Source organism: Nomascus leucogenys, chromosome 21 (genome assembly GCF_006542625.1).
Source record: "Nomascus leucogenys isolate Asia chromosome 21, Asia_NLE_v1, whole genome shotgun sequence".
In the NCBI taxonomy this organism is placed as follows: Eukaryota; Metazoa; Chordata; class Mammalia; order Primates; family Hylobatidae; genus Nomascus; species Nomascus leucogenys.
In genome coordinates, this window is record NC_044401.1 from 36,240,527 (window position 1) to 36,259,727 (window position 19,201).

At 34.9% G+C, this 19,201-nt stretch overlaps 1 protein-coding gene across 1 annotated transcript in view; it reads left to right on the forward strand.

The window, feature by feature from the left end:
• Positions 1-19,201, forward strand: part of GBE1 (1,4-alpha-glucan branching enzyme 1) — a 277,012-nt gene that overhangs the window by 179,019 nt on the left and 78,792 nt on the right. Inside the window, exons 11-12 of the mRNA XM_003255144.3 lie at positions 720-830; positions 3,899-4,070. Of these exons, the coding sequence (XP_003255192.1) occupies positions 720-830; positions 3,899-4,070 (283 nt within the window). The remainder of the gene's footprint in view (positions 1-719; positions 831-3,898; positions 4,071-19,201) is intronic.

The following is a 19,201-nucleotide window of genomic DNA, read 5'->3' on the forward strand; positions in this document are numbered from 1 at the left end:
GCAGTGTCAATATGTATAGCAAGTATCTACTTAAGAGAGAGCAATTACTAACTTAAGCTCAGACCACAAGCTTAACCTCAGCAAGTTCAGTTGCATAAAAGTATAGTGTTGGAGGGACACAGCCAGACTGAAGACTGAATAGAAATTGAAATGCAGACACAAAATGTGTGGTCTGTTAAGAGGGTAATTATTTGATGATAATTAGCTGTAAATTTTGAAACAGTTGTTTTATCACTTTGTAAAAATGAAGTGAAACACTCTTTTTACTAATTTTTTTCCATATAAACAAAAAAATATAACAAGTGTATCTGTACCATGTACAAGTTATAGAAAGACATGCCATGCAATAACACATTACTGTGGGCATTAATCAAGAGGTAGCAGTTATTACAGAAAAAAAGTTGCAAAGATCCTAAAATATAATGATTAAACTGTCTGTACAAAAGCAGACGCCACACACACACACACACACACACACACACACACACACACTCTCTCTCTCTCTCTCTCTCTCTCTCTACACCACTGTCATTTGGACATTCTGTATAAAAGCTTTGATTTCAGCAAAAGTTTAAACAGTGATAACTTCGCTAGATGGGTGGGCTAATATGTGCATATCAAATAGTTCGCAATGATATAATGCATACCTTCAGATTGTGATTTAAAAATAAGAATAGTAATGCCTTACTCAGAAGCTTATTTTTCTGTCTTGTGTCTAGCTACTTAAAGAGTTTAAAGATGAAGACTGGAACATGGGCAATATAGTATACACGCTCACAAACAGGCGCTACCTTGAAAAGTGCATTGCTTATGCAGAGAGCCATGATCAGGTAAATGAATATGTGCATAAATTCATTTATTTCTCTCTCTCTCTCCTTCCTTCCCTCTCCTTAATAACATATTTAAATATAAATATATCAAAATATAAACCTCTGTAGTTACTATAATGTATGTATGTGTGTGTATATTAATATATATCTTTACAGGAAAACTACGTATATTGGAAAAAATGTTAAATTTGTAGATGGAGAAACTCCAGTTTCAAAATGCAGTAGTATGTTTGTCCTGCCAAACTATAATTAATAGATTATACGTTGCAGTTGCAAGTATTATATGTTTTCCCTTGTCATAACGAAGAATATTGGTGCTGGACCAGGGTTATTTTAGTTTCCATCTTAGGCTGCCTTCTAGAGGTACTCTTTTATGCTTTTCACAAGCATTCTTCATTTTTTCCCCTCAGTCACCGAAATCTCCTGCTAACTGACCTCCCTGACCCGTGTTCCTTCCAGCCTTAGTCTGTCTTCTCGAATGCAGCCTAAGGTATTTTCTAAAGAGGAAAGCTCGTCTTGTCAACCCAGATATATTGGTCGAAGCCTGTAATTCAAAGCCGCTCCTATTTTGGCTCAAGCTGAAGTTTCCAGCATTATTCTGTGCCCAACTCTCCAAGCCTCCTGTTCTTCAATACTTTGAAATCCCTACCCATTCCAAATAGGTCACCTTTTTCCAGTCTTGTACTTTTCCCCACGCATCTGCATCTGGGAAGTTCCTACTCAGACCTGATTGCCTGGCACTGACATCACATTCCATATGAAGCCTTCCTTGGGTCATGTAGGGAAAAATTAGTTGTCCTGTCCTCCAAGTTTCCATTATGTTTTAGGAACAGAATTTTTTTTCATTGTCTTTCTATTTCCAGCCTTTAGCACTGTGACTGATCTTAGTCATCACTTAATAAATATTTTTAAAATGGAGTAAAAAGGCCACTTATTTAAGGTCATATTAATCCTCATACACATCAACATAAAATTTACTTTTTGTAGATTAAAATGTAGACAATAAAATGTTTGAAGTTACTTAAAGTATCTTTATTAACAAATTGAAACTAAATAAGTTTATCATTTTTGCAGAAATTGGCCATTTAACGCAAACATGATTTTTTCAGGTGTCTCCTCTAATTGTTAAGAAAATGTAAGTAAAGCAGGGGTTGGCTAACCAAGGCCCATGGGCCAAATCCTACCTGCTGCCTGTTTTTGTAAATAAGGTTACTTGGAACACAGCCAAGCTCATTTGTTTACGTATTCTCCTTTGTGCCAAAATGATGCATTTGAGTAGTTGAGACAGAGAAAGTGGCCCACCCTTAGAGAAACTTGATGACCTCTGGAGTAAACGCATGTTAAATTTTGCATCTTCCAAATTGGGGCTGTGCTTTCTTATCAACTTAAATTTATATTGTCCTTGTCCATAGAGCAGATAAGATAAATACTTCTCTAAAAAAGAAGAACCCAATCTAGAAAAGAATAATATTAGTTTAATAGGTGAGTGGTGGGGGTGGGGAGGGGGAAACTCTCACCAAATATATAACATTTTGAAAATTAAAATATATGCATAAATTATAGCTTTCTATTGCAAACTCCTTGAAGTTGCAGCACATAGTGAATTCCCAGCATATGTTTATTTTGTATGATGAAAGAGTAAACAAATAAGTGGCGTGAACAAATGGAAGATGAAACAGATTTCTTACGTAACTTTCTACCTAATCTGTAAAGAAACAGATTTACCAAGAATTATTTCATACTTTAAAAATTCAGGTGATCCTGTCTTACATATTCAGGAATTCTCAGGATAGCAGAAGTAATGCAAGTTGCCTCGTTCTTTCTAAAAGCAAATGTACTTTTGATTCTTAAGCCTGATAAAAAATATAAATGTATATGAATACATAAAAATGAATAAATAAACATATATAATTTATAGTAAAAATGTGGATGTTATTTTAAACTTTTTAGATAAATCCTTAACAATTAAATTTGTAAACTTAATTTCACCAGTATCTCAACAGGATTTTATAAGAGGGCAACTTGATATGAAAATAAGCTTTTATCTATGAACCTGATCAAAAGTTATTAAAATAATTTTATAATAGAATCAGATTATAGAAATAAATAATTATAGCTAAAAACATAATTAAAGAATTCAAAACAACTAGAGAAGGTGGATTGTTTAAGAAGTAGTGATATAAATCCTATATATAACAATTTTTAAAGAAAAATCATTTTAATTAGAGTAGGTTAAAGATAGAAAAGATTGTAAACAAAATTTTTTTCTAGAAAATGAAAAGAATTGTAATAGGGTACTGAGATTATGGGTTAATTTCTATTATACATTTTACTCTATGTTATTGTTTTGTCCATGATGAACACTGCATTAGATGTTTTGAACTGTAAATAATTCAGATTTTTAGGAGGTCTCTCTGCTGTTACTCAGGGCATTTCTGAGTTACCTGCCTCAGTTAATAATTATTATATTTTCGGTAAAACAAACTAAATTTAGATTAAATGGCAAATACAATGAGAAAGCAAGTTTACACTTAAATAAAAGTTCTCAACTTATTTTCTCTGCTGAGGGCAGGAAGGAACTATTGTGATATATTTATACACATATAATATTATATTACTCATATATATGAGCAAAATAATATATATATATATTATATATATCAATGATTTTTCAGAAACTTCTTTCAAAGCAAATAAAATCATTATATACAATCTATTTTAAAAATCTATTTAATATTCTCAACATTATAATAAATGTTTAAGAAAATGTGAGGTGTCAGCTCACATATAACAGATACTCAGGTACCTTACCATGAATCTTTCACCAACCTATTTTAAAAATAAAAATCAGTCCAGTCCTGAAAACAAATGTGTTGATGTCTAACATATTTTACCAGCTTACCTTGAGCCTAGAAAATCACCAGTGGAAAATACCTGAAATTAATACTAATCTACACACCTCTTCTACGATGTTTCCTAACATTTGTAACCATGTGTTGTTCTATTGTAAATCACAAGTACTTAGCACTTTTTTTTTTCATTTATCCCTATTGCTTTTATTTCTGTAGGCATTGGTTGGGGATAAGTCGCTGGCATTTTGGTTGATGGATGCCGAAATGTATACAAACATGAGTGTCCTGGCTCCTTTTACTCCAGTTATTGATCGTGGAATACAGCTTCATAAAATGATTCGACTCATTACGCATGGGCTTGGTGGAGAAGGCTATCTCAATTTCATGGGTAAGTGTGAGTTAAACACATATCCAATTTGTGTTTAAAATGTTAACTTATAATGACATGAGTCATGTAGAATATTTTGATTTGGCTTTTCAGATTTAGAATATAAAATTACAACTGTTTATTTCATATACTGTCGTGTAAACTGCAAAAATAAAATTAAATCACTATAAGGTTATTGTTATATTAATATATGATACAAAAGTATAGTCTAAAAGCTGATATTTAATTGAATATTGCTGTCAAGTGGGCTTACCTGTTTTTAACATCCAGAATTATGATTCTGAATTTAATCATTATGAGTTAATTTTATTGTTATAGTATTTGCACATTAAATCTAAGATATAATTATCATATTATAACATAGCAAGCTAGTATTATTGGTCTTCTTTGAGATAATTTTATACCAGTATATTTGTGTTATAAATGTGTAAACTTAGGTTCAGAGATATTGTGATGGACAAAAAGAAATTTATTTTTTAAAATAGAAAAATATGAATACTGGAAGGTCATTTTTGTCTGAAAGCTCTTGAAATAAAATATAAAAATTGACTCTTCTATTTGGTAAACAGCAGACATTGAAACATTCGAGTTTTAGGAAATTTTTACAGCTTTTAGACTAGAGAAAGACACAAAGACTGGGAATATATACAAAAGGCTGATTTATTTTTCTACAATAAAAGACTCAGGGTGGGTGGTGCCTCACACCTTTAATCCGATTCCTTTGGGAGGCTGAGGGAGGAGGATGGCTTGAGGCGAAGAGTTAGTGACCAACCTGGACAATATGGAAAAGCCCCATCTCTACCAAAAGAGAAAAAAAAAATGCTGGGTGTGGTTGTACGTGCCTGTACCCTAGCTAATCAGGAGGCTGAGGCAGAGGGATTGTTTGAGCCCAGGAGTTTGAGGTTGTAGTAAACTATAATCATGCCACTGCACTCCAGCTGGGGTGACAAAGCAAGACCCTATCTCTGATTTTAAAAAAGCCCTGGATCTTTGAATTATTCACTTCTACTTGGAAATTTTTGTAAGAAATCTCAGATTGAACTTTTAAAAGCCTTTATTGTTTACTAACTGGAGGTTAGGAAGCCAACCCCAAGAAAGCATACACAGATTTCACCTATACTACCTGTACCTTTGGGTGTATCCTCTATTCTCAGGGTCACTGAAATTTGTTGGCATCCCTAGCCTTCCAGGATATGACCTTCCTGACTTGTAAGACTGCATCGCGTCAGCCAGGTATCAGGTCAAGTTCCCTGGATTGACTTTGCAATGATTGGTTCCATAAATAAAGTCAGCCTTAGTTCCTTAAAAGCAATGGTTCCACCTGACTCAAGATGCATCATTCTCCAATATGGGCATCTCCGTAAGGCCTTAGTTATACAACCAATTTGTTTAACTATATCCTGATGAATAAGTAGACTGTATGAACCTATGCAAATAACCATGTCACCATGTAAAGTAAGGAAACTGAGGACCTAGTGAGATATTTTAAATGCTTTATTTCACTTACAAAAGTACAAAATTACTATAATCTACAGAAGGAAATCCTTATGTATCTGTAGACTAAAACAATTTTTCAAAGGACCAAAATAAAATGGACACCTAATTCATGCACGCAGTCTTATGTCATTAATCCTTGTAGCCTGCGACATAGGAAAATATAGAAATCCTGACTGAGTCTTTTGCTGTAGTCTGGAAGCTATGTAAGTGACGTCAACTCAGATGCCTCTACCAGAGTCTAGAATTTATCAGGAAGTACCTAATAGATTCCTTTTCCTGATGCTGTCCTTTGTTGAAGATATCAGATCTGGCCTGTGGTGCACAGCAGAGCCTCCAAGCAAGCATCACAGTAAAACCGAGCTAATAGCACATGATAGAGACTTAATGGTCATGGCTAATGTAAAATTGATAACTTGTCAATGAAGAAAGGCTAATGATATTTTATAATGTGACCTATTTTCTTGATTTTGGGGTAGTGTCTTACCTGGGATAAAGCATGTTCTGGAGAGCTAGGACACTGATGAATCTACAGAAACTTTATAAAATTTCAGAAATATTTATATTAATATCACTTTAACTGTATCTATTCAACTGAGGGCAGGCTGAGCATCTGTTCAGTTTTAGACACTCTTCTCATGGAACTTTCAATAGTAACAAAATAAACAATTATAGCTATTTCTACCATCTATCTTTCTATGTTTGTAAATTGACCAATTTATTACATCAAATATGATTTTGAGATTATACTTTGGTATAATCTTTTAATCTTTTGTCCTTGAAGCAAATACCTTCTAATATTTTAAACTACAATATAGCAACTTAAATTTTTTTTCTTTGTATCTTACCTAAATACAGTGTTTGTCCACTAACTTTGAAATCAATAATCTTCTAATGGATGAATAATTTCCAATTACTGGTGTTGTTTTATGAAATTTAATATATCCTCATGAGCTGTCACGATTTTAAATATTATTTTTCCCTTTCTGATCATGGTCACTGTCCTGCTTAAAAGGCCTTCTGTGGCTGGGCACTGTGGCTCATGCCTTTAATCCCAGCACTTTGGGAGGCCGAGGCGGGTGGATCACGAGGTCGGGAGATCAAGACCATCCTGGCTAACACGGTGAAACCCCGTCTCTACTAAAAATACAAAAAAATTAGCTGGGTGTGGTGGCGGCGCCTGTAGTCCCAGCTACTTGGGAGGCTGAGGCAGGAGAATGGTGTGAACCCGGGAGGCGGAGCTTGCAGTGAGCGGAGATTGTGCCACTGCACTCTAGCCTGGGTGACAGCAAGACTCCGTCTCAAAAAATAAATAAATAAATAAAAAAGGCATTCTGTGACCCTTATGCTCTCCAGCTGACCTCTGAGCCTCAGAAAGCTCTCTCATGGGTCTCCGGGTCTCCACCCTGATCACCCTGCTGCAGCTATGGTAGCTGCCTTTCCATTCATCGAATGAAGGAACCAGCCTTCTTCCACTCTGCACTCTACCCCTGCCTGGAATCATCCCACTCGAACACTCCCTGCCATACCTGACCAAATCCTTTATTTTCAAGTGTCTTTTCCTGAGGGAGTCTTCCCTAAAGCCTCGAACTAGTTTAATTTTCCCTAAAATACATGTTTATACAGTTTCTCCTTACCTTTCATGGTATTTAAGAAAATTATACTTGGAAAACTATTAAATACATGACTTTTAAAGTGAATTTAATACCTAGTGAAAACAGTTGTTATTTGTGTTTTGTTTACAATTTTATATATCTGGGAATTAGCACCGTATCTAGCACATCACAAGGCTCTTAAAATTTTCTTAAAAATATAACGCAAACACACACACACACGATATATATGATCCACTGTTGATTGAAACATTATCCTCCATCACATGACTCTGCATATGTATGTGTGTGTGTGTGTGTGTGTATATGTATACATATATAGTATATATATGTGTGTGTGTATATGTATACATATATAGTATATATATATATGTGTGTGTGTGCATGTGTATGTGTGTGTATATGGAGTATTGCCTTGTAATAGTGTTTTAGCATTAGTTCATTAGCTGCAATAACCAGTTTTAGTTATAAGCAAGGTGATATTTTCTCATGGCATATAGAAATTAATATTTAAAAAGAGCAATTTAAGAAATTTTTTCAAAACTAAGAAGCAACTTGATTGTTTACTTATCTTTTAGGCATTTCTAAACTTGTTAATTTTCTGGAATTTTATTTTTTATTTTCCTCCAAGAGAGAAACAGTGAGTCAAAAGAAATAAAACAACTATACATTTGTATAGCACATATTTTTATAAAAACATGTTTACGTAAATTTATTTCTCAGGCATTCAGATATATGTTCTGTTTATCAAAAATCATGAAGATTAATGTAGATTTTTTTCAGAATACCAGTTTGGCTGATTTGTTTTGTTTTGTTTTTGTCTTATGTATTCTAATTTTGAATTTCAAAAAAATTATTTCACTCGTTATAGCTGTGAAATATTTACTATGCATTTTTGATTTGCTAGGTTATCGTGAATGGTTTTATGAATAGATTTGTATTTTTTATTTTATCGTATACTCATGAAATAATTGAATATAGAAGGGAGATCAGCAATGACTAAATGATTTTTGTAAGTAACATCGACATAGCATTCTACACTTTTTTTTTTTTTTTTTGAGATGGAGTCTCACTCTGTTGCCCAGACTGGAATGCAGTGATGCAATCTCTGCTCACTGCAAGCTCCGCCTCCCGGGTTCCTGCCGTTCTCCTGCCTCAGCCTCCCAAGTAGTTGGGACTACAGGCGCCCACCACCACGCCCAGCTAATTTTTTGTATTTTTTAGTAGAGACGGCGTTTCACTGTGTTAGCCAAGATGATCTCGATCTCCTGACCTCGTGATTCGCCTGCCTCGGACTCCCAAAGTGCTGGGCTTACAGGCGTGAGCCACTGCGCCCGGCATCATTCTATACTTTCTAAAACACTTCATATCTATTATCTAAGTGAACATTCCATTTCCTTTTTATTTTTTATACCAGATATTTGTTCAAAAGAAACCTGAGGCCAAAAGTTAAGAGTAATAAGGTATGCAACGTAGACATTCTAAGTCCGTTTTGCTAAAACTTCAACTCAGAGACATATAGGGACATGCCTCAATTTGCACAACCAGAAAATTTTGGCAGCTGGTCAGTTGCCTTTTTCTTCTGATTTCCAATTTGAGAAAATTGTAATGAAAATTACTCTTAGATCAGTATCTAGATTAGTTAGCCACAAATATATGGTTTATGAATACTTTTTAGAGAAAAGGTACAGCATAGTGATTAAGAATACTATTGGATTGGAATCTATGCCTTTCCCTTTTTAGCTGTGTGATCTGGGTAAGATGCATCAACTATGCCTTCATCGGCTCAGTGATAAAGTGGGTGCCTACTTCATAAGATTGTTTTGAGGGTGAAATGACTTAATACTTTTATAGTTATATAAAACACAGAGTATTTGCAGGCATATAGCTTATAATTAACTATTATTTAAATTGACTGTTACTATTTTTTAATATTATCAGTTATTCCATTAACTATATGGTACCTGAATGCTGATGTCCTAATTCCATTTAATTGTGTTTTTTAGAATGTTGTCTGATAGTATGTTGTTTAAAATAAGATTATTTATTTCATTTCTACTTTAAAATATCAGTTAATGTAGTGATTTGTTAAAAATCAATGTTCTTTTCCTAATTTATGTTATGTAATAAATTAAGCCATTTCTGCATTAAGTCTCACCAATTTACCTTCTGAGTTTTTTAGTCATAATGATGTCTACTGAATGATGCTGTTGAAACAGCCTTAGCTTTCATATATGAGGAAGTCTGAGGGTTGCCTCAATTTGTTTTTATTTTTGGGATAAGCCAATATCATATTGATCAGTTAACATTTATTATGAATTGACTGTTTCCTTTGTGTGTATATAATTCTGCGTGTATATATGCATCAGATAGAGCATCAGATGAAATTTACTGTTTTTATGGTACCTGTGTACAGAATTTCTGCACACATACACACACACACACAGAGAGAGAGAGAGAAGGCAAATTGACTTAGGGCAAATTCAATCTGAAAAGTTACTGTATTTGAGGTGTATATTAATTTAAACTATAAATTTAATATATTCATAATGCATTCTAAAATGTTATAAAATTTCTTTATGCTTAAGACATTTATATGTATCTATGATATACCAGGTGTTACTAAGTGGTATGTATTCAGAGATGAAAAATAGTTCTTGCCCTCAAGGCCTTAAAACCCAAAAGGGAATACAGGCAAGTAATAGACAAACCTTTATAGTAATGTATGTACCAGGTTCAGTGATACGGGTAAGCAGAAAATGCTGTGTAAATATGTAGCAAACTTGTTTTGGAGATTGTTGGTAAAAATATGATATGCTTTAGCCAAACCAACTTGGAATAGAAAGCCACAAGAAAGTTATGTATGAGATCAGTAAAAGTCTAAGTAAGAGTAGGCTTGAAGCAATTGACTGATAATTTGAGATTACAGCCAGCTAAGATTATTGAACTTCAAATAAATGAAAAAAACTGGGGCCTAAAGAAAACAATTTACATGCCATTCTGATTGGCAAGTTTAATGAAAAGATGAGTTTCAATCACTTTAAATCACTTTAAAATATTGTTAACTCTTCAGTTAGAACTAGTATCAATGGTTATGTGGCATTATGTTTTTTTTTTTTAAACAATCATTGGCTAAGTATGTTTCATGTTCAAAAATAAATATAAAATAAAAAACATCAACTTTATCCATAGGATGACCTCATTGAATGTATTTTACTCAGCTTTCTGGTGCTTATTTGGTTATCATGGAAATGCTATCCTTTCCTAATTCAGTCAGCTGAGGCAGAGGGATTAGAGGCATATGGCCTTATCACATGACCTCAGGAATGTTGCTATGAACATGCTAGTTTAGGCAGGCAAATTATTACTACTGTGTCCAGTGATCACACTAGGGAAAAAAACACCAACCCTGATACTGCAATATTAATTCCATATAATATGAAAATAAGGGTATTAAAGGATTTTCTTATTAAATGCTACATAGAATTATAAAAAACAAGAGAAGAAACCAAATATTTAATTCATTTTAAATATATAAACATGTACAGACATTTTAAAATATCTTGATAAATTAAAATATAAGAATTAAGAACATATCTTGCTGATTTAAATATTGACAGACAAGGTAGAATGTAATTTTAAGAATCTGCTAACTAAACGCAATTTAAAAATTAATCATAAATTTGAAAATGAAATAATGTCTAATGGCTTTTTAAATGTGAACTTAAAAAATAACCTGCTTAAAAATCTTGCCATCATTGAGACACAAATGGTATTTTGTGAAACATTTTCTGGCTTCTCAGAAAGATCTTTGTAACTTTATACTACATTGGGCAATAGTAAGGAGAAAGTTATACTGGACGGCTAAATCCACATATTTTATTCATTCTTTTATTAGTCCATTTTCATACTGCTATAAAGAACTGCCTGAGACTGGGTAATTTATAAAGGAAAGAGGTTTAATTGAGTTACAGTTAAGCATAGCTGGGGAGGCCTCAGGAAACTTACAATCAAGGCAGAAGGTGAAGGGGAAGCAAGGCATCTTCACAAGGCTGCAGGAAGGAGAAGTGCCAAGCAAAGGTGGAAGAGCCCCTTATAAAACCATCAGATCTTGTGAGAACTCACTATCACAAGAACAGCATGGGGGAAACTGCCCCCATGATTCTGTTACCTCCACCTGGTCTCTCCCTTGACGTGGGGATTATGGGAATTACAATTCAAGATGAGATTTGGGTGGGGACACAAAGCCTAACCATGTCAATTCTCAAGTAATCAAGTCTCTTATCTGATAACTTTAAGAATTTTTTAAAAAATAACGTTTAGATTTCTTTATGGGTACTGGAATCTTTTTTTATCAATAGCTTACTGCCAGTTTTGTTTTAAAAAAAGTTGTTTTGTTTTCCACTCTGGTTTGACTTCTTCTTTAGTTTCATAACGTATAGGTAAAGATTCAAATGTAGGGTGACCTGAATCACTTTTAGTACTGTCATGTTAATATTCCACTTGTTCAGAATACCTTTGAACTAAAGTAAAAATTATTCTTTAAACAGAAGCTTTACTTTCATCAGTTGTCATTTTCTTCTTCCTCCTGGGGATTGTAGTGTTATAGAAGAGCACTTTTTAAATGAGTATAGCTTCACTCTATTTGAAATTTAATGCTTTTTATATAACTCTCCGGGTATACCTCGAAACAAATGATTCACATTTCTCATTTAAAAGAATACTGAACTAGCAGACTTAAATCAACAAAACCAGCAACACTTCACTTCTGTAATGTAGCTCAGTGCTCCAGATAACTGAAAACCTGTGTTGTCATCATAAAACGTATTCCCCATGACATCAGATGTTAACACATAAGTTGAAATATCAGAATAAATCTGGAATCAACTGAACCCATTGGTTTATTTGTTTGCTCATTCATTCCTTAATTCATTCAAATCAAACTCATTATTTCCATGTCTAATCTCTTCCCTCTTCAACGGAGAAAAGTAGTAAAAGGAGGAAATAAGTAAAAAGGTATATGAGGAGCTGTGTGTGCAGATAACGCTATGGGAAATGATGTAGGAAGTCACACTCCTGGAGTTCTGTCTCTTTTCCTGTCCTTCCACCTTGAATTTAACTCCTTTTTCCCTCCATTTTTTTTGTTTGTTTCAGAGTAATACGTTGCTTTTCCTGTTAAAGAAGACTTTAGATCCTGAGTGTATACTGTATTGACTTTAAAAGCCTAATTCCTACCATTAAAAGCAATCATGTTATCATTATTTTTTATACAGGACACTTGGTAGAAAATAAAAATGGAGTTATTCTTCTACTTTCCAGCATGTATGGGAACACATTTACAGATATGTTTATGGTTTTTTAGGCTCTTTAGAAACCTATACCTTCTTTTCTTCTAACTGAATAAAGAGAATTAAGAATGAGTGGTGTTCCAATTCAGACTTTTAAAGACATACTATATACACATGATCAATGAACTTATAATGCAACGCCCACCCCTTTATGAAGGCCTAAGGCATCCTTTATGATCCAACTACTGCCTACCTTTCCACCCAGATATCTCTAGTTCTTGAGTACTAAGTTACAATTACACCAGTCTCCAATTTCATTTCCTGATACACAGGAAGTAAAAAGTAGGCAGGCGTTAAATCATAAAGATCATGCACTTTTTGAAAACACATGTGGTAACTTTATGCAAGTTTGCTTTGTGTGAAATCTATCAACCTTCATCTTCTCCCTCTTAAGATGTGGGAATATCTTTCATGCTTGGAGATTCATAACATCTTGTTCACTCTTATGGGAAACATCTGTAATTTTAGTACAACAATCATATTCTGAGAGCCAGTAGATCAGTGATGAGTTCTGAATCTGTGTTGGCAATCAGGATACTTTGAACAAATGGTACACATTCTTAATCCCATAGATTTATGTAAATTATGTCAACTGCATGCTTTTAAGAATTTTTTTTCTGATTTAATATTCTGTTTCTTAGGTTAATTAGAAGTTATCACTGTAAAAGAAACACCTAGTGACTCATATATTTTAGTCTGAAAATTAATATTATCTTTGGCTTTATAAAAATAAGTAAGCAGGCCAGGCGTGGTGGCTCACACCTGTAATCCCAGCACTTTGGGAGGCTGAGGCGGGTGGATTACCTGAGGTCAGGAGTTTGAGACCAGCTTGGCAAGTTAAATCCCATCTCTTCTAAAAACACACAAAATTAGCCAGGTGTAGTGGCAGGCACCTGTAATCCGAGCTACTCGGGAGGCTGAGGCAGAGAATGTCTTGAACCTGGGAGGTGGAGGTTGCAGTGAGCCAAGACCACACCATTACCCTCTGGCCTGGGCAACAAGAGCAAAAGTCTTGAAATTAAAAAAATAAAATAAAATAAAATAAAATAAAATAAGTAAGCAAAGAAAAGTGGCAATTATTTTCTTTATTAGAATTCAATGTTTGAAACAGTTTTTCAGTTAAGTGTTTACTAATGTGTTGTATTTGTGTAATAGATACTCTATCTGCTCTCTCATAGCTGTGGTCATGACTGCTAGTTTTCTCCATTAACACTTTTCCTCCAAATTTTAACTGGGTACATGGATGGCCAGAATAACAAGCACATTCCCCGGGTTCTTTGGAAGCCTGCTGAGGTCATGTGACCAGCAGTTACGGCCAGCAGGATGTTAATGGTAGTGCTGTATGTGCAACTCACAGGTCATGCTCTTAAATGGCAAGGGCCTGAACATCTCTGTCCCCTTACCACATCTTCTCCTACTCACTGGTGGAATACCATATCATGTAAATGGCAGAACAACAAGGTCAAAAAATATCAGTTGGCCTTTACATATTGCTATGTATTACTGCTATAAGAGAAATATTTTTAAATGGCATATTTCACAGTTTACATGTCCTATAACATTTTTTATCTTAGCATTGAAACCAAAGTAAAATTTAATTCCTAATGTCCTACATTTAAATTAGTTTTTTTAATTCCCCTATTGTTTACCCTTATTAGTACTAATGTTAGTAATAACTATACTCAAAACATTAAAAAATTAGTTTTCAAATGTAATTTGGACATTTGGGAAAAATTAAATTTTTATCATTTAAATATAAATGTTCCATAAAACAGTTGTGTCACTAGTGAATTGAAGTAACATGTTAAGTATAGCTCTTTTCTAATATTGGTCACATGCAATTACTTCGGTATTTTTTTAGATCTTTAAAATGTCAATTCATATTTTAGGGGGTGGTAGCTGGAATGTTTATGGCATTTTAATAGTCAATAGTTTCTCCTAGATAGCTCACAATCTGTGTATACATGTTATCTCTCCATTTATATGTATATATATACACACACATACATACTCGTATATGTCTTCACGTATACTCACATGCATACACACACACACACACACACACACACGTTCGTGTCTAACACAGATACACACAATATTTTTTAAGTCTTTTTCCTCCCTTAAGTCAATCTTTTAAGAACAGTCCTTAAAGCATTTGGGAACTTTTGGAATGCTTGCTTTCATTCACTCATTCATTAACTCAGATAGTTACTAAGTACACATTCCGTACTAGGAATTGTTTCAGTTACTCTACTAAATGCTTGACATGCAAAGTGATCAGGATAAATACAGCCTGTTTCCTCAGGAAGCTTAATTTCTGTTAAGGGCAACAGAGAGAAATGGTGAAAAAAAAACTGCAAATGATAAGTGACACAAAGAAAACAAAAACATTGTTAAAATTGAGAATGCAATTTTGGGAGGCTGAGGCCAGTGGATCACTTGATGTCAGAAGTTGGTGACCAGCCTGGCCAGCATGATAAAACCCTATCTCTACTAAAAATACAAAAATTAGCCGTGCATGTTGGCATGCACCTGTAGCCTCAGCTACTTGGGAGGCTGAGGCAATAGAATCACTTGAACCTGGGGGGCAGAGGTTGCAGTGAGACCAGATCGTGCCACTGCACTCCAGCCTGGGTGCCAGAGCGAGACTCCATCTCAAAAAAAAAAAATTGAGAATCCAAAGATGGCTATAAGCTAGATCTTTAAATATTTGAAACATACTTTGTAAAGATCACAGAAAAACACTCTCTAAAGAGAGGTTGCAGAATGTTCAAAAGCCCAGAGGTGGGAAAATGCTTAGGGAATTCAAGGAAATGAAAGGAGACTAGTGTCATTGTAACTTTGTACTCAAGAAATAGGAAAGGCAGACAGGAGTTAGATCATAAAGGTCATTATAAGTCTTGGTAAAGAAGTGGATGTTGCATTATAACTTAAAATGCATTTTAAAGAGAGTCATATGAAGGTGCAATCTGTTTGGCAAAGATAACCTTTGTTGCTTTTTAAGGATTGACCAGGGCAAGAGTGAATGCAGGGATACCACTCAGGAGGTTGTTGAAGTAGTCAAAAGAGTGACAATGATAGCAGTGGAGATAGAAAGAGGCAAAAAGAGTCAAGTTATATTTTGGAGGTAGACTTAATCAAGAAACCTTAGTAATAGTCTTTGGCCATAAGACAAAGAGAGGAATCAAATAATGACTTCAGGTTTTTGGCTTAAGCAGCCATTACCTGTTGGTACCACTGTGTATGAGATAAATAAGGCTAGAGTCAGGTTAGAAGTGAAGGTGAGGAGTTTAGTATTAGGTATATTATCTTCGTGTTTCTTTGAAATACTCAAATGAAGTGGCAAACAGTTTGAACTCAGAGAACTGGTTAAATAAAATTGGTATTTCTCAACATATGAATTTTGCTAGAGCCATGATACTAATGAGGTCAGCTCCTGGGATTGAGAACCATGAACCAGGAAGAAAAGAAAGTCCAGGATCCCAGAGGAACACTGATATGTCAACAAAGAGAAGGCATAAAAGCAGACTGAGAAGGAATGATAGGGAAAAAAGAAGACATATCCTGAGATTTCAACACCTTGAAAACCAAAATATAGTATCTGAAAAAAGAGAAGATGGCCATGTTGAATGATGTTAAGCAGCTGAATGAAATGAGGACAAATAAGTTGCCAGTGGTGACTAGACAAGAATGATTCTGAGGGGATGATGAGCGTGAGAGCCAGAATGGAGTGAGTTTAAAAGTGAAAGTCAAGTAATGCTTTTGCAAACAGCTCTTTTGAGGTGTTTGTCTCATGAAGGCAGCAGATAAATAAGATAGCAGTTCGAGTGGGATGGGGATCAAGAGAGGTTTGTTTTCTTATGAAATATAAGAACATGTTTGTGTTCAGAAAAGGCCTATTCAAAGGGGATGATTCCGTGGTGAGAGCAAGATCAATATAGAAGGGAAAGGGGCTGCCTAAAGGAGAACTGTAGTTCCAAAGCACAAGTGGAAAGGTAAATGTTTATACACAAGTCCTCCTTCTCCCCAGAAAAAGGACAAAAATGAATACAGGTGCAGGTTGGTTGTAAGTGGGGTTTTGTGAAGATGAAAAAGTTCATGTTTGATAACTTTTATATTCTCAGTGAGGTTATCATTTGAGAGCAAAAGGAGGAAGGAATAAGAGATGTTTGAAAAAAGAATAGAAGTTATGAGATAGACATCTCCAGGAGTGAAAATACTAGAGAACTATAGTAGGCTGTCCAGGTAATATTACATGTTTGTTAGATATTTGTAATCAGGAGTACAAACTGATCCAGCCTCTTGGTTGTGTGCCTTTTTCCCTAGAGGGCTAGTGTTGATCAAGGATTGTAGTTTTGTCAGGCACCTGTCAAAAGGAAGGATTTTGAAAGTACTAGCAAATAACTAACATATTAAAGAACCAATAGACAACTGGTTCTCAAAATGGTCTGTACATTGGAATCACCTGGGGAGTTTCAAAACCACTGATGTCTATGACAAATATCTAGAAATTGTGATTTAATTGGTCTTGGCTAGGGCTCGGGCATTGAAAAAGAGTCTTAAAATGATTCCCAAGTGATTCTTCAGGCTGGGAAGTGAGGACAGAATTTTAAGAGGTCATAAAAGATATAGGAAAGTTCTCTTGTTTTAAAACAGAAATTGTAGTGAGCATAGCAAGAGGATTTTGGAGGAAGAGAAGAAAAGTTCAGACTGTGGTATGTGGTGAGTTCAACTATCAGTGCCTGGCCAGGAGCCTGAACTTGGATTTCCCGTAACAAACGAAGCAAACCCGAATGGGGCTGCTGCTGGGTATTATTGAGAAGCTTTCTAAAATATATTTTCATCAGTAAATAAAGTTTAAATCAGAAGCCTTTCTGCCTTTCTTATACTGTTTGTATATAAATAGATTTGTATACAAATATATACAAAATGTATGTAAATAGATTTATATACAAACAAAAATCATGGCAATAGAGAACAAAGTATTTTTTGTTTATAATGTAGGTCATCTGATACGTGTACATGTTTTTCCTGCTTTCTTGTTTAGCACTCTTATTATCATGATGTTATTCTAGTTTCTGTAATGAGTGATACCTGTGGAGAAAGAGGCATAATTATCAACTAGCAATTTTCTCTCTCAGCAGTATTATGAAATTTCCATTACTAAATTTAAAGGATTTTCTCAATATAATTATATTGTATTTTGACATTTGAAAATTCTGTAGGACATTCTTTAATGAATATGTTACATTCTCCCCAAAGCCACAGGGGAAGTCAGATGGATTTTGTCCTAAGTGTCAGTCTGCATTTGTTGATCACTACATTAGACTTCAGTATAAAATGTGTGATCTTACTTCAAATCTTCCGTCTGTGGTTGTTTAGTGTCAAACTTGTAAATTCTTCTATTTTTCTGATAGATAGGAATACAATAAAGATTTAAATGTCTTCCTGCTAAGTGCTGGAATTGAGGCAGTTATAGAAAGACAGAATACACTCTCCTGAACAGTGGGAGTGCTAATTTTTGGCATTTTTCTTTTAGCTTGTTGAGGCAAGTTTACTGAATGTAACATGACTCATAGAAGTCTATAAAACTGAGCTGTGAAAAACTGCAAAATTCTCAATATGAGCAGCTGTAAATGGCTTGAAGTTCTGTTAAAATGCTCAGAGATACAAATAGCATATATTCCAAATGGCACAGACTTAAAAGCAATGGCCCTGATTTGATTCACAGCACACTGTTAACCAGGGTTAGCTGGCGTTTAATGAGAACCTACCATGAGCATGACATTGCACTAGGTGTTAAGGAAGTGCTGCTACAATTACCTGGGGACCTTTAACATATTGAAACCCAAGAGCCTGACCCCAACCATTTGAGACAGAATCGCTGAGTATAAGGCTCTGGCAGTAGTTGTTTTGAAAAATCACACCAAATGATTTTAATTTGTGGAAGTATAACATAGAGATCCACTGATGGAAGAACATGGGAAAATGAAGGTTGAGCCAGAGACAGATTGACCTGGACTGTGCCAGAATCACTGGAAGCCAGGTGGGAGAATGTCTTTAGCCCTCTTTCCCAGGTGACTTAAATGCCCACTACTGGAAAAACTCCTGCCAGGTTAGCTTTCACAAGAACGATTTCATCTCAGATCCTTCCTTATGATCATAACCTTTGAGAAGAGTCACTTTAGAGAACATTGCTTATGTAACTTACCCACATTTTTTTCTACCCACCCACATTTACCAAACTGAATACAGAAAATCTTTTACAAATATAAAAAGATTATACTGATATTCCAGAGAGGAAAAAAAGCAACTGAACCTAACTATCTCTAATTCTTTCAGTCTTGGTCTCAGGATAGGATGCCCCGGAAATACTGCTACATTTCTTCCTTTGGGATATTTGTGATTGTCAGTGGCTGTGGTGTTGACTCCTTTTGAATTTCTCCTCAGTTGGGCTGTATCCAGCTGAGGCCCTTTTAAAGACGGAGTGGGAGCCATAGGAATACACCCACTGCAGTGCCCAGGTGTGACCAGGTGCAGATATTCTGTTTTTCATCCATCTAAGCTAGGTCCACCTCTGTTATCATGCCTCTGAGGCAATGTCCATGTGAGGATGGACGTTGTATCCTCACATGGAGAAATGGACAGAGGTGCAGGAAGGTGTTCCTTTAAACGT